The 15,372-nt window shown below is 39.5% G+C and overlaps 1 protein-coding gene across 4 annotated transcripts in view; it reads left to right on the top strand.

Moving 5' to 3' along the window:
- LOC140466935 (inosine-5'-monophosphate dehydrogenase 1) overlaps window positions 1-15,372 on the top strand; it is a 51,335-nt gene that overhangs the window by 23,790 nt on the left and 12,173 nt on the right. For all 4 annotated transcript variants that reach the window (XM_072562795.1, XM_072562796.1, XM_072562798.1 and 1 more), the window contains exons 3-8: window positions 11,460-11,508; window positions 12,287-12,388; window positions 13,370-13,444; window positions 14,173-14,379; window positions 14,563-14,650; window positions 14,886-15,085. In XM_072562795.1, the coding sequence (XP_072418896.1) occupies window positions 11,460-11,508; window positions 12,287-12,388; window positions 13,370-13,444; window positions 14,173-14,379; window positions 14,563-14,650; window positions 14,886-15,085 (721 nt within the window). The remainder of the gene's footprint in view (window positions 1-11,459; window positions 11,509-12,286; window positions 12,389-13,369; window positions 13,445-14,172; window positions 14,380-14,562; window positions 14,651-14,885; window positions 15,086-15,372) is intronic.

Genomic DNA, 15,372 nt, shown 5'->3' with positions numbered 1-15,372 from the left:
AAAGTGCTGACACAAGAACATTCCATTTTAAGCAGGTGTAACTTGTTTATTTTCTTATCCTGACCGTTACCCACATTGATATCCATCCATTAAATAAACTAGGAGTACTGTGGATGTGCCAATAATGTAAGGACTACAGATTGCTCTATCTTCTTTTATAAACATAAGAACATGCAGAATTAGTCCATTTGGCACCCTCCAGCCTGCTCTACCATTTAATTAGGTCATGGTTGATATGATTGTAATCTTGAATTTCACATTCCTGCCTGTCTCTGCTCCTACATTCCTCCTTCAATAAGGTAGCCATTCTGTGTACAGTATTCCAGATGTGGCCTTGTTGGTGCCATATATAACTGAAGCAAGTTATACTGAACTCAGTACTCGTGTTCATTTCCATCATAATAAATAATAATGTTCTATTAGCTTTTCTAATTACACGCTGTACCTGAAAACAAGCTCTTGTGATTCGTGTACAAGGACATCTAGATATCTCTGCATATTTAGGTAATATGCACTTTTCCCCCTCTTGGCAAAATGGGCAGTTTAACATTTGCCACATGATGGCCCATTTACCAAAACTTGACTTATCTTTTTGTAACCATCTTGTGTCTTCACAATTTACTTTCCTACTTATCTTTGCAGATTTGGCAACCAAAACTTCCATCCCTTTGTTGAAGACATGTATTAAGAATGGTTGATTGAGCATTGATCCCTGTGGCACGACACTAGGTACATCTTGCCAATTTGGAAGAAGACCTATCTACCCGTCTCTGCTTCTTGTTGGCTAGTGAAATTTCTATGCATACCAATATGATCTCCCTTACATCATAAGACTTTATTTTCCATAATAACCTTTGATGTGGCAGCTTATCAAATATGTTCTGGAAATCTAAGTATCGTACGGTTCCCCTTTTATCCACAGCATCTGTTACTTCTTTAGACCTCCAAAAGATAGGTTAAACATGATATACCTTTCACAAGGTATTATTTTGAACTTATCCAAGTGCTCTTTAAAATTTTTTTGATAAAGCTTATAACATCTCCCTATGGTAAATGTTAAGCTCACTGACCTGTAGTTTCTTACTTTGTTGTTTTTTGAATACAGGGAGTTACATTTGCTCTTTTATAATCTAACGGTACCATCCTCGCAAAGCTAGTTTGATTCAAAATTAAAACCAAAGTATTGACATCTCACTAATCACTACTTTTAAGACTGTAGGATGAATTCCATCAATACCCAAGCACTTGTCAGCTCCAAGAACTTTTTTTCAGGACCATTTCTCTGGTGACTGTGATTTTACTGAGTTCTTCCCTTTTACATTTTCTGATTTTTTAAAGCTGATTCTCTGGTCTTGCTTGTTTCCTCTATAGTGAAGACCGATACAAAATATCTACCATGTCACCTGTGGACTTGCTTGTCCATTTTAATTCTCTAATCTCACTTTCTGTAGGTCTAAATGTCCTTTAAATATTTATAGAAACTCTTGCTTTGTGCTTTTATATTTCTGGTTAGCTTTCTGTTGTACTCTAATTTTTCCCTCTTTAATACTTCTCAATAATTCTTTGTTTTTATACTCTATCCAACCTTTCAACCTGCCACTTCCTTTACACAATTGTATGCTTTATCTTGATATTTGAAACTATCTTTAACACTTCTGGTTAACCATAGAAGATGTGTCTGTCCCTTAGAAGTTTTTTTTAACTCATTGGAATGTGTCTTACCTATATTTTGAAATATTTTCTTAAATATCTGTCACAGCATTTTTATTAACCCATTCTTTAACCTAATTTGCCAATCACTTTAGCCAGCTCTGCTTACATAACCTCATAATTGCCATGTCATAACCTGCAGGCATTAAAAAGCCGAGGCTGGTGTAGCCCACTTCATGTTGGGCCTTCCATCAAGATCTTTATTTTCAGTTGGAGCCCAACTTTTAGATTCTGTCTGAATTGTTGAAATGTGATAACACACTCTAGTGAGGTTTGTGAATCTTTAGTCCTGTGGTTTCCTGTGCTACCTCTTCAATCTGTGAGCATTGCTTTCCATTGGTGTAACAAATTGATGAAATGGTCAGCTAATGTATTTGAACACGTGCTGTGTGAAGTCTCTCAAATTCACTATTCCAAGTTATTAATGTATGATTCCCTCCTGATATACATCCTCTCTCCAATCACACACAGGCAAGTACTTGTTAATTAATTAGTAATAAATGATAGCTCTTTCAGTGGCCATGGCTGTACAAATTTGAGAGCTTCCAGCTTCATAGTCAGCCGTGCTAAGCATTACAAATAACGTCCATGTGTCAGAACCTTCCAAGTACTGGGAGAGAAGGGGAAAGCAAAACCCACTGGAAGTGCTTGGGTTTGGTAACTCTTCCCTACTTTCTTAAAGCAACATTCTAGTTTAGGGTTTGAACCCATAACCTTATGCCCAGGAATGCTGCTTATTAATTCAAGCTGTTATGTATAGTCAGTATTCTATATTGAGACCAGTAATTGTTTAACTTTTTAAAAATAAAAGTTTGAATAGCATGTCTAATGCTGAGAAATTATCCTTGTTAATCAAATGAAATGCTCCTAATTTGTTGAGCATAATTTAATGAAATAATTAGTATCAGCTGAATGCTTTGAGAGGACAAATTGGTTTCATAGGTTGGTTGCAAGGATCAAAGATGGGGCACATGCAAAGGGGCCAGCATGGGATGTGGCTTCAGTGAATTATGTGGTTTAATGAAGAGGCTTAAATCAGAAGAGGACATCAGTTCAAAAATTGTTTTACAAATTGAGCAGTGAATTTTAATCAAATAGTTTCATATGAGAGCATTTTATTAAAGTCATAAATGTGATGGTAGATTCTAAAATTCCCTCAACTACCTCAGTCCCCAATAGATAGCAGAGTTTTGTCTATTACACTCTTAACATTCTCTGTTCGACCCCTTAATGTGCTGCTTCATGATCCCATTTTGTGGCTTGAAAATTATCACAACCCTACAGTGAAAATAGAATGAAGTGGGGTTGATGACCGATGGTAGTAGGAAACTGGCAGAGAGAAAGATGACTTGGGGAGAGGTAATTATCTGTGGTGGACATTGCATAGATGGCAATGTGTGAAATGCAGCATTTTTTTTGCCTATTATTAGTTATTCATGAGGGTGGTGGTGAGCTGCCACCTTGACTATAGGTACCCTCACAATGCTGTTTGGAGTGAGTTCCAGGATTTTGACGTATTTAATGATTGTGACTGAGGGGTAAGTATTGGTCAGGGCGTAGCACTATCTGATGTTCGACCTGGAGCAAATTAGGCCTTGTCCAATGTGTTACTTGAAAGAGAGCACCTCAATTTATACAACACTCACTCAGTATTAGTAAAATTAGTAGTCTAGTGGGCAGTGAAGAAGATTTTCTAAGATTACAAAGAGATCTTGATCAATTGGGTCAATGGGCTGAGGAGTGGCAGTTTGAGTTTAACTTGGATAAATGTGAGATATTGCATTTGGTAAGATAAACTAGGGTAGGACTTATACAATTAATGGTGGGGTCCTGGGGAGAGCTGTTAAATGGAGAGGCCTAAAGGTTCAAGTAAATTATTTTTTTGAAAGTCAGATAGACAGGGTGGTAAAGAAGACTTATGGCACACTTGTCTTCATTGCTCAGACCATTGAATATAGGAGTTGGGACGGCATGTTGTGGTTGTACAGGATGTTGTTGAGGTAAAAACAAAGACTGCAGATGCTGAAAATCAAATACTGGATTAGTGGTGCTGGAAGAGCACAGCAGTTCAGGCAGCATCCAACGAGCAGCGAAATCAATGTTTCGGGCAAAAGCCACTCTTGGAATACTGTGTACACTTCTGGTCGCCCTGCTATAGAAAGGATATTAATAAGCTGGAGAGGGTTCAGAAAAGACTTGCAAGGATGTTGACAGGACTGGAGGAGTTTCAAAATATGTATGTTAAGGTGAGAGGAGCAAGATTAAAAAGGGGCCTGAGGAGAAACCTTTTCATGCACGTGGTGGTTCATACGTGCAATAAGCTGCCAGAGAAAGTGGTCAATGTAACTGTATCTGCAATGTTTAAAAAACATTTTGAATAGGTGCATGAGTAGGAAAGGTTTAGAGGGATATGGGCCAAACACAGGCAAATGGGACTAGCTTAGTTTGGGGAAACTTGGTTGGCATTGGCAAGTTGGATCACAGGGTCTCTTTCTGTGCGGTATGGCTCTAGTATGTCAGCTTAGATTTTATTTTTTCTCAAATCCCTTGAGCAGGAATGGAATGCAAAGTCTTCTCGCTTAGGGATTGTCCATCCCTAAGTATCCTTCAAGTGGCAGTTTGAACTATTGTAGCCTCCGGTTAAGATGCCTGCACAGTGCCATTAGAGAGGAAGTTCCTGAATTTTGATTTGTTGAAATAATAATTGCTATGTGGCCAAATTGGGATGGTATATTCTTTACAGGGGCTGATAGTGCTCCCATGCACCTATTTTCCATGTCCTACTATAGTGATGGAGGGCAAATATGTGCTTTACATCAGTGAATGGAAATATTTTGACTGACTGAAATGTCTGACCATTTTATAAAGTTATTGAGTTGAGTTTGGAGATTACGAGCCCATTAAGGTGAAGTATTTACCCCAACTCTTTTTTTTTGCTGGATCTCCTGAAGTGGAAGTAGTTTCCCAATGAGGGAGCTGTCCTATGAAAGGCAGTCAGGCCCTTATTCAGGGAATCTTACTTTCAATTTGTGTTTTGGTGACACCATGTCTAGATTCTCAAAAATCAAAAAATATAAGAGAAAATAAAGACAGATAAACGAGCTATCCAAATAGTCCCACTCCCCTGTTCTTTCTTAAGAGGTCTGCAGCTCCCTAATTTTAAGCAAAGACCATAATTTCCTTTTGAAAGTTACAACAGAATCTGCCTCCGCCTTTGGGATCATCGTAACATAGTTTTTAAAAAAACAAATGTGCTGATCTCTGCTTAATAGCATAACAGTATCAGGTTTGAAACAGAAGCTTCTTTGGGTTATTTAGATGTTGGTATTGAATTTTAATCAAATTAAATACTTGCCTGGTAGGAAAAATGACACAATTTCCAACTTGGATGTTATTGTGTCTGTGGGTGAGTAGTTCTTTGACAGTATTTTGAAGGATTTGACATTGGCAACATAAATGTATTTTATCTTATTTCTGGATCCTCCTTTAAATTGAATTTAAACCTATTACACTAAATAAACTTTCTCGGATTTGAAATGGAAAGATTTTCTATCAACTTTCTATCAAAAACTCAAACCTTCAATTTCAGTTCCCTTCATCTTTTTCCCCTGGGCAAAGCAGGTCCAGAGGTGCAGCTGGTAATGTCCACTTTTATATTTGATGTTGGTAGTGAGATTCTTCCCCACCCCACCCTCAAATCACAGCAACTATTACTAGATCCCATGCTAGCTGACATTGCTAACTACCTCATCTGGTATTGTCCCCAAAGCAATCCTTTCAACATATGCAGAAAGATCAGCAAGACGGCCTTTGTGTGGAGCCACAGAAAATGGGGGCGATCATAAATGAATATTTTGCATCCGTATTTACTTTGGAAAAGGATATGGAAGATATAGACTGTAGGGGAATAGATGGTGACATCTTGCAAAATGTCCAGATTACAGAGGAGGAAGTGCTGGATGTCTTGAAACGGGTAAAGGTGGATAAATCCCCAGGACCTGATCAGGTGTGCCTGACAACTCTGTGTGAAGCTAGAGATGATTGCTGGGCCTCTTGCTGAGATATTTGTATCATCGATAGTCACAGATGAGGTGCCGGAAGTCTTGGGGGTTGGCAAACGTGGTGACATTGTTGAAGAAGGGCGGTAAAGACAAGCCAGGGAACTATAGACCAGTGAGCCTAACGGCGGTGGTGGGCAAGTTGTTGGCGGGAATCCTGAGGGACAAGATGTACATGATTAGGGATAGTCAATCTGGCTTTATGCATGGGAAGTCATGTCTCATAAACTTGATTGAGTTTTTTGAAGAAGTAACAAAGAGGATTGATGAGGGCAGAATGGTAGATGTGATCTATATAGACTTCAGTAAGGCGTTCAACAAGGTTCCCCATGGGAGACTGATTAGCAAGGTTAGATCTCATGGAATACAGGGAGAAATAGCCATTTGTGTACAGAACTGGCTCAAAGGTAGAAGACAGAGGGTGGTGGTGGAGGGTTGTCTTTCACACTGGAGGCCTGTGACCAGTGGAGTGCCACAAGGATCAGTGCTGGGTCCTCTACTTTTTGTCATTTACATAAATGATTTGGATGCGAGCATAAGAGGTACAGTTAGTAAGTTTGCAGATGACACCAAAATTGGAGGTGTCATAGACAATGAAGAGGATTACCTCAGGTTACAACAGGATCTTGACCAGATGGGCCAATGGGCTGAGAAGTGGCAGATGGAGTTTAATTCCGATAAATGCGAGGTGCTGCATTTTGGGAAAGCAAATCTTTGCAGGACTTATGCACTTAATGGTAAGGTCCTAAGTTGTGTTGCTGAACAAAGAGACCTTGGAGTGCAGGTTCATAGCTCCTTGAAAGTGGAGTCGCAGGTAGATAGGATAGTGAAGAAGGCATTTGGTATGTTTTTCTTTATTGGTCGGAGTATTGAGTACAGGAGTTGGGAGGTCATTTTGCGGCTGTACAGGACATTGGTTAGGCCACTCTTGGAATATTGTGTACAATTCTGGTGTCCTTCCTATCGGAAAGATATTGTGAAACTTGAAAGGGTTCAGAAAAGATTTACAAGGATGTTGCCAGGGTTGGGGGATTTGAGCTACAGGGAGAGGCTGATCAGACTGGGGTTGTTTTCCCTGGAGCGTCGGAGGCTGAGGGGGTGACCTTATAAAGGTTTACAAAATTGAGGGACATTGGTAGGATAAATAGACAAAGTCTTTTTCCTGGGGTCGGGGAGTCCAGAACTAGAGGGCATAGGTTTAGGGTGAGAGGGGAAAGATATAAGAGACCTAAGGGGCAACTTTTTCACTCAGCGGGTAGTACGTGTATGGAATGAGCTGCCTGAGGAAGTGGTGGAGGCTGGTACAATTGCACCATTTAAGAGACATTTGGATGGGTCTATGAATCGGAAGGGTTTGGAGGGATATGGCTGCATACTGGCAGGTGGGACTAGATTGGGTTGGGATATCTGGTCGGCATGGACAAGTTGGACCGAATGGTCTGTTTCCATGCTGTACCTCTCTATGACTCTATTTGTGCCCATGTGACAGGTTGGTGACTGACTTGCCACAATCAACAATGACATCCTTTATGATTCATACGTTAATCATCCTTATTTCCTTTGCGTCACTTCATCAGACAACTGCTGGGCAGGTACAATACAGATTAGATACAAAGTAAAATATTCTCTACACTGCTCCAACAAACATTACCAGGGCAAGTACAGAATGGGCAATGTAAGAAGAGAAAATAAGATGAGAGAAGCCCATACATTGCAACCTGAAGCATTAACATTCTACTGACCAGTCAGAACCACTATTTTCGTACTGTGAGTTCTTTAAGATGAGGCTTATGGGAGTGACTGTATCCAGTGTACCCCAAAAGGTATCTGCATTTATGGCAAATTTGCTGTATTTAGGCAGTCCCACAGAACCTGCGGCTGACAGTGACTATCATCAGATTATTTTGGGGTAAATTACATGCCATCTCCTGTATTCAAAGTCCAGTGTCTTCACCTACTGCTCTGGTCAGTTGCAAAAAAGGTTAGCCATTCATCTTTAAAAGAACTTGTGGGAAATCCATTTCAACAGTTGGCAGCTGCATTTCAGTTTTTTTTAAAGTGGAGTGTTTCTGGTAACTTGTTTTCTGTTATGGACAGATGTTACCAGTCACTGAAGTTCCCATAAAGTGTAAGGATGTGGGACCGTTTGTTAGTTCTATTAACATAAAGCATTAAAAAAAAACAAGCCACAGAAATAATCTTTTATTTTGGCTGCAGAGGTGGCCTTGAATTGAAAAACTTGTGTTTGTGTCTAGTTTGTGTGCTGACTGCTGTAGTTGTGAATTTCAATCTGTTAGGAGATGATGTGATAGCAATGTTGTAAGACTTTATGAATCTGTGTATATTAAAGCAAGACATCACAACATGGCTCAGTAAATAGCATGCTGAGTCACGAGAACTTGAGATCAAGTCACATTTCAGGACTTGAGCACACAAGCTAAGCCGACAATCTAGTGTGGTACTGAGGGAAAGCAGATGAGACTTTGCCTGTCCCTTGGGTAGATGTTAATAATCTCCTAGTATCTTAGTGATGTTGACTGAGGGATAAATTTTGACTAAAAATAGATTACTTAGTTATTATTGCATAGCTATTGTGGGTCTTGCTATGTACATATGCAAATTGGCTGCTGTGTTTCTGACATTGCAATAATGATGACACATTCAAAGTATCTGATTAAAATATTTTGGGATATCCCAAAGTCATGATTAAACATTATTTGAATGTATGTTATATTAAAAACCTATGTTATGTACCATTTCAACATTTCATGAAGGTGAAAATTTAAATAGAATAAAGGCATTACTCTTTCTAGGACAGTATTTCCTAAATTTCTTTTCTGTTGTGACCTCATTTTGAGGCTTTTGAGTAATTGTGTATCATCAGAGAGCTCAGGGCAGAGGATGGAGGGGTGATAGGAGAAAGAGCTATGGGAGAAGGTGGCAAGGGAGAGAATGCACAAGAGAGAGAGAGGAGGTGGCTGTGGACTGAGTTTTGTGACAGCCATTGCTGTTTCGAAGCTTGTGACCCCATTTGGAGTCCTGACCAGCGTTTCGTGAAGGCCTAACCTAAGTTTTTTTTACTTGATGCTGTAAAAGGTTATTGGTTTTGAAGTACCTGCATTTAAAACTGAAAGAATGCTTTTTTTTAGAACAAATCTTGTAATAAAATATAGTTTTTTAAACTAGTTTATAAAGCCAACTTTTTAAACAATCTTGTGAATTGAGACAACTTTTTCAGCTATTGATTTGTGATTTTAAAAAAACGGAGATACAGTATACAGAATAGTTATCTCTGCTGTGTTTTCAGCTTAGTTGAGCCTGACAGCATAGAAACTAAATTTTTGTTTAAGCAGATAAATAACTCAATGAGGAAATTTACGTTGGCATCTGATTACTTAATTTGTAGTTTTCTTGATGTAATCTTTAGACCTTTTTCGTGATAATATGACCAACTGAAAGAAGTTGAGGACAAACAAATGAGTTGTATATAAGGACTGCTTCTAACACCTGATTTCCTGTTTTCCATGCCTTGTACACCATAGGCAAAAACAAAATGTCTGTGCACAGAGAGGTTCCACAAGTGACGATAAAGGAAAATTAAAGTTGTGGGTACATTCCTGAAAACCATCATTTTAAGTGGAAAAACTTAATTAAACCCCAAGTTTGAAACAATGTTAAAGCCAGACTTGGCCTCTTTTCTTTTAAGAAATGTCCAGTGCACTAGTTGAAACATTATACCATGTGTGGAGTGCAATGTAATCCTAGCTGCTATGATTTGTACACTAAAATGTATCAATAAATATCTTTTTTAAAAAGTACATTAATGTATGAACACAAATTACAGGCTCCATCTATTGGTCAGACCAGGTATAATCTAGGTTGGATTACCTGCTCTAACTTACCTTTGCCACTAGATGGATCCAAGTCTTCAGTGCAGAATGGGGAGTAGCTTCAGAACAGGTTCAGGGCTAAGTTAAGAACTGACAGCCGGGGTTCAAGTTCAGAGCATCATTGGACAGGTTGATTAAAAAGAGAAGTGAACTTCAGGACTTTAAAAGTAAGAATGGAGGATGACGACAGGTACTAAAGGAGGAAGAGGCAACGAGTGTCTTCAGGACTGAAAGTGGAATCCTGTGCACTGAGGATGGGATCATGTACAAACTGCAGGTCACAACAGGAAGTCTGTGATAAATGCTGTTAGAGAGAAACACAACATTAAATGGTTATATTGAACTGCTATATTTCATTCTCATGTCATTAATTAATGTTAAATTAGTCAGTTTGGGATAGTGATTTGTATAATTGAATGGTTCTTTTTTTTTGCTTTAAGTGGTAAGTGTTGAACATGTGTCCAAGTGCTATGGTGATAGGACCTTTTCATATCCATCCATGAGAAATTTTATACAAAAAGAAATTGGCTTAGATTACCTGCTGAAGTCTTGGAGTAGGATTCAAACCCAGCCTACTCATTTGTGTAATATTGTGCTTGGCATGATAAATAGGTGTTAATGTAATAAGGTAACATGGAAACTGGTCCTTATTTGGGTGAGATCAAATATAGCTACTAGCTTAAACGTGTACCATTTCTTCATGATCTCCACCTTCTCAGGTTAAAAAAAACCAAGTAAAATTGACATGTACTGATCTGACTGGTGTTGCATACTTCAGAATGGAGTTCCAGAGCATTCTTTCCAAGTATTACTTTTTATTTCATTCTTTGCTTTCTGATTTACTTTGTTACATCAGTTAATTGAATGTGAAGCTGACTCATATTGCCAACATACTGATTTTAAAAAAATTTCAACCTTGTTTTCCAATTTCTTTACATCATTTCTCTTCCCTGTTTTTGTTTGTGATCTCCTCCAGCCCAACAACCCTCGGATATCTGCAATCCTCTTCTAATGGTCTCTTTTACATCTGACTTTCATCACTCTCCACATGTGGTCATACTGTATGTTAATAAAACTCTAAATCCTGGAGTTTCCCCTCTTAAACCATCTCCAGCTCTCTTTCCCCTTCCTTCAAGGTGCTTGTTAAAATCCTCCTCTTTTGATAAAGTTTTTTTTGTCACCTGTAATATTTTCTTATATGGTTTTGCATCATTTTTTGCCTTGTGCTGCTGTTAAACACTTTTTGAATCACTTTATTATGGAGCTGTTTAAATGATTAATCATCAATATCTGTAAATAGCTAGCATTCCATACTATGCTTGCTTCTATTTTTTTTTCTCCCATTCCCCCTTCTCCCAACCTCAACCCTGTTACAGTCTAAGGATGTAGACTACTGCAGAGTCTTGTCTTTTATCTGCATTAATAGCTGAAATTCAAGCTGGAATTCAATTAAGGTGGAGGGACTAAATGTTATTTTGGCCTTTGTGGGTTAAAAGTAGAATTTCCCCGCCTTTATATGGATACTGCAAAAAAGGGAAAATGTTGGGTGGCTGTGCTACTTCTCACTTTCTGAATTGCCCAATGACACTCTAGAGTTAGACATGAAATATGGCCATTGAATATAGGGAGGGTAACTGGTACCTATTGAACCATACTCAACCCATCTGGAAGGTGGAGTATGCCTGTGTTACTGGAGCCAGATGCTAACTTCTAAACCAAACTATCTCTATAATGCTTCCTGCTAGTGATGTCTGACTGGCCTAATCTGGTAATTATTTTTCTTCCTATTTTCTCTATTCAGTGACTTCCTGATTCTTCCTGGTTTTATTGACTTCGCTGCTGATGAAGTGGTGAGTTGTGAAATTCCTATATTTGCAGACAGGTGTGGAAAGCAGGACAGATTTATGAATTACCTTAGGTCAGTGAACCCTTCAAACCAGGCTACAGGAAATCTGTCCAAACTTTCTGTGTGCATGCTTCCTCTTATTCTATCATCCTATTTTCTGTTCTTTTGCACATTCTGGCCGCCCCCCCACCCCCGTCTAATTCTAAAACTTGCCTCCTCTTAGGACTCCCTTTGCTATGGGATGTCACCTTTTTTCCCCCGTGGTGTCATAATATTGTAACCTGAAATGTGGATACCCGGAGATTCCCTAAAATGGTCAGTGGGATGTCGATGGAATCTGATAATCATCTTACACGCTGCACAATTGGAACCATCCTATATTTTTGGGGAACTCCTTTCCAGAAACTTTTCCAACTAGAAAGGCAGGGAAGCAAGCTTTTTCATGTTTGGCAAGGTCCTTGCACTGACAGAGCATTGAAGGGTGAGAAGTCTTGATACAATTTGTGCAATGCTGTTCTTATGTGGATATCATCAACTTTGATATGTGGTAAGGCAGTTTCAGAGTGAGCTTCTTGAAGCTAGTTCTTTGATTAAGAATCTGGCTTGCAAGATGTACACCATTCTGTATATAAATAGATTCTAGCCATTAACTCACTTCCTACGTCTAGTCTCAGAATTTGTGATTTTAGCTAGACTTCGTGTAGCGTAGAAGGAATTATGGAACAAACTAAGCTGATTTATCGAATTATCTGATTAGAAGCATTTTAATTTCCTGCCACCAGGACCTGACTTCAGCTCTGACCAAGAAAATTACCCTGAAGACTCCTCTTGTCTCCTCTCCTATGGACACCGTGACAGAATCTAGCATGGCGATTGCTATGGGGGTGAGTGTTACATGAAAACTGGCCTGTTGTTTTCATCATGCAGATTCTGATGCGCCATGTTGCTGATAGACAGCCCCAATTCAAGATGATTTGGAAAAAGAGTGCAAGGAAACACTTTTACACACAAGCTCTGTAACAAATTATGATCTGAAATGCACTGCCTGGAAGTGTGGTTAAAACAGTTCAATAACATTTGAAGAGAATTACAGTGCTGAGGGGAATGCATGTGGAAGTGGGATCAATGGATAACTCTCAAATAACTCTCAAGGTAACATTAAACTAATTGTGAAATATATTTCACAATAATACTTTATATATCACAATGTTAGCCTAACACTTATTGCCCATTGGGTAAAAACAATGACTGCAGATGCTGAAAACCAAATACTGGATTAGTGGTGCTGGAAGAGCACAGCAGTTCAGGTTGGATGCTGCCTGAACTGCTGTGCTCTTCCAGCACCATTAATCCACTTATTGCCCATTACTTATTGTCCATGAGAAAGTGATGACGACACACTTTCTTGAACCACTGCAGTCCCTGTGGCATGGGTACATCCGCTGTGCTTTTAGGGAGAATGTTCCAGGATTTCAAGCAAGTGGCGTTGTAGTGCCAAAACAGCACTGTGTGCCTTGGAGACTGACCTGCAGATTTTGGTAAACCCATGTATCTCTTGTCCTTTCAACTCATAGCTTTGGAAGGTGTTATTGAAGGAACCTTGGCAATTTAGTATATTGTATCTTATAGGTGGTTCATGCTGCTACCACTTCCTGTACTGGAGGAAGTGAATGTTGAATGTGGTACTAATCAAGAAGGCTTATTTGTTGTAGAATTACTAGCCTCTGACCTATTCTTATAGCCACAGTATTTATTTTGAGCAGGGAAACAGTTTGCATTATCTTAGGGTTCTTTTGAATTGTGAAAACCTGTATGGAACATGAAATGTGGTGATATTCTTACTTTTTATATCCTTCTCTCTGTAGTTAATGGGTGGAATTGGCTTCATCCACCACAACTGTACCCCAGAGTTTCAAGCTAATGAGGTTCGGAAAGTTAAGGTGGGTTACACTCACGTGTTTCAGTTTGCTGCAATTGGTTTGAGATTCAGAAAAAATTAATACAGAATATTGCTCTTGCCTGCAATTTCTCCTCCCCTGCCTCTCCCTTTATTCCTCCTCTTCGTTCTTTTCCACTCTCTCCTTTCCCTCCCACCTCTCCCTGTCTTTGGTCTTGACCGTTTCCCCCCCGCCCTTTCCCATTTTCTCCTCCTCTCCCTTTGCAATGCCTCATCTATTTGAGGTTTCTTTTTTTCCATCATTTGTCAGTCTAAATCTGTTCTAGACTTTCAATTTGAGATCTCTTTTTAACATGATTTTACCAGATAAAAAAGCTGTTCATCCTCGAACCTCTCCTGCTGTGCAGTGACTTTGTGCTGTTCAGTTATCCCAAGTCTATCCACTAACCTGGGCTCCATATCACTGAGTACCCACAACTAGTAAAAAAAATCATACTCAACTGAGATTTAATTTTATTCCTTAAAATCCATCTCGCGTGAGAGTGGAAAAGCTTCAAATTCCCTGATACTTCAGTAACTGAAGCATTGTAATGGCAAGGGTGTTTATCGAAGATCAAATCTTTAGCCACCAATACCCACTCTCGGATTCCACCTCCTATTGTGAATGTATTCCTTTTTCCACAATCGCAGTGAGACTTGATTCAGGTGACACCAACCTGCTTTCCCTTGGTCTGTGTGCAATTCGTAATTGTGCATCTTGCATTTTTTCAGAAGTTTGAGCAGGGCTTCATCACTGACCCGGTGGTGATGAGCCTCCACCACACAGTTGGTGACGTCTTTGAAGCAAAATTACGGCATGGCTTCTCAGGAATCCCAGTCACAGAAACAGGAAAGATGGGAAGCAAGCTAATGGGGATTGTCACCTCGCGGGATATTGACTTCCTATCAGAGAAGGATTATGATACGGCCCTGAATGAGGTATAAAAAGTACATTGTATTTTATTTCCAAACTAGGAATGTTCCAGAAGGATAATGTTATCTAGAGTAAAGTGACACCACGTTTAGTCTATCCCATGCGCAGTCACTGTTACCATGATAAAAACTGTTGTGGTGCTTGTCTCTACAAGGAATGCATTCACTCTTCTGTCTTTTTTTGTAAAGGTGATGACCAAGCGGGAAGACCTGGTTGTTGCTCCAGCTGGTGTAACACTCAAGGAAGCCAATGAAATTTTACAACGCAGCAAAAAAGGTACAGTATCATGAAATATAGTATGGGCATAGGACCATGGGGAACAGTATAAGCAGTGGAGTTTGAGGAAGTGGGGATGCTGGGTAGTAGTAAATGAAGGGATCCACAAGTTGAGTATGATCACTGTCTTCAGTTACTAAATAACTGTTTCAACCTACTCGTGGCCATATAACTGCTCCGCCTACAGAATTTAACACCTTTTTCGATGTTTATTAATCTCCTCTTTTCTATTCAGGGAAGTTGCTGATTGTTAATGACATGGATGAGCTGGTCTCCATAATTGCACGGACAGACCTAAAGAAGAACCGTGATTACCCGCTGGCCTCGAAAGACTCAAGGAAGCAGCTGCTCTGTGGTGCAGCTATTGGAACACGAGAAGATGATAAATACCGGCTAGACCTCTTGATGCAGGCTGGGGTGGATGTTGTTGTGTTGGTAAGAATCGAATAGGAATTGGGATTGAGAGATTTTGGCAGCAGTGCCTCAGTGGTTGGCTGTGACTACATCTTAAGACCGGACTTGAGTTGCATTCAATTGCATTGACAGTAACTTTCAGCTCAATGTTTTGCACTCTAGCATTTGAACCAGGAGTTCATAAATTCAAATCCCACTCCAGGCTGACTCTCTGCTGCAGGATAGATCTAAAATACTGTTGTTCTGTTGATGATTAGAAATCTGGCTGTATCTTCTCTCTCAGATGGACAGAAATTAAACTTTGTGAA

The sequence above is a fragment of the Chiloscyllium punctatum genome, chromosome 44, assembly GCF_047496795.1.
Source record: "Chiloscyllium punctatum isolate Juve2018m chromosome 44, sChiPun1.3, whole genome shotgun sequence".
In the NCBI taxonomy this organism is placed as follows: domain Eukaryota; kingdom Metazoa; phylum Chordata; class Chondrichthyes; order Orectolobiformes; family Hemiscylliidae; genus Chiloscyllium; species Chiloscyllium punctatum.
Note: the sequence above shows the minus strand (reverse complement) of the source record. Positions and strands in the feature narration are given on the sequence as shown.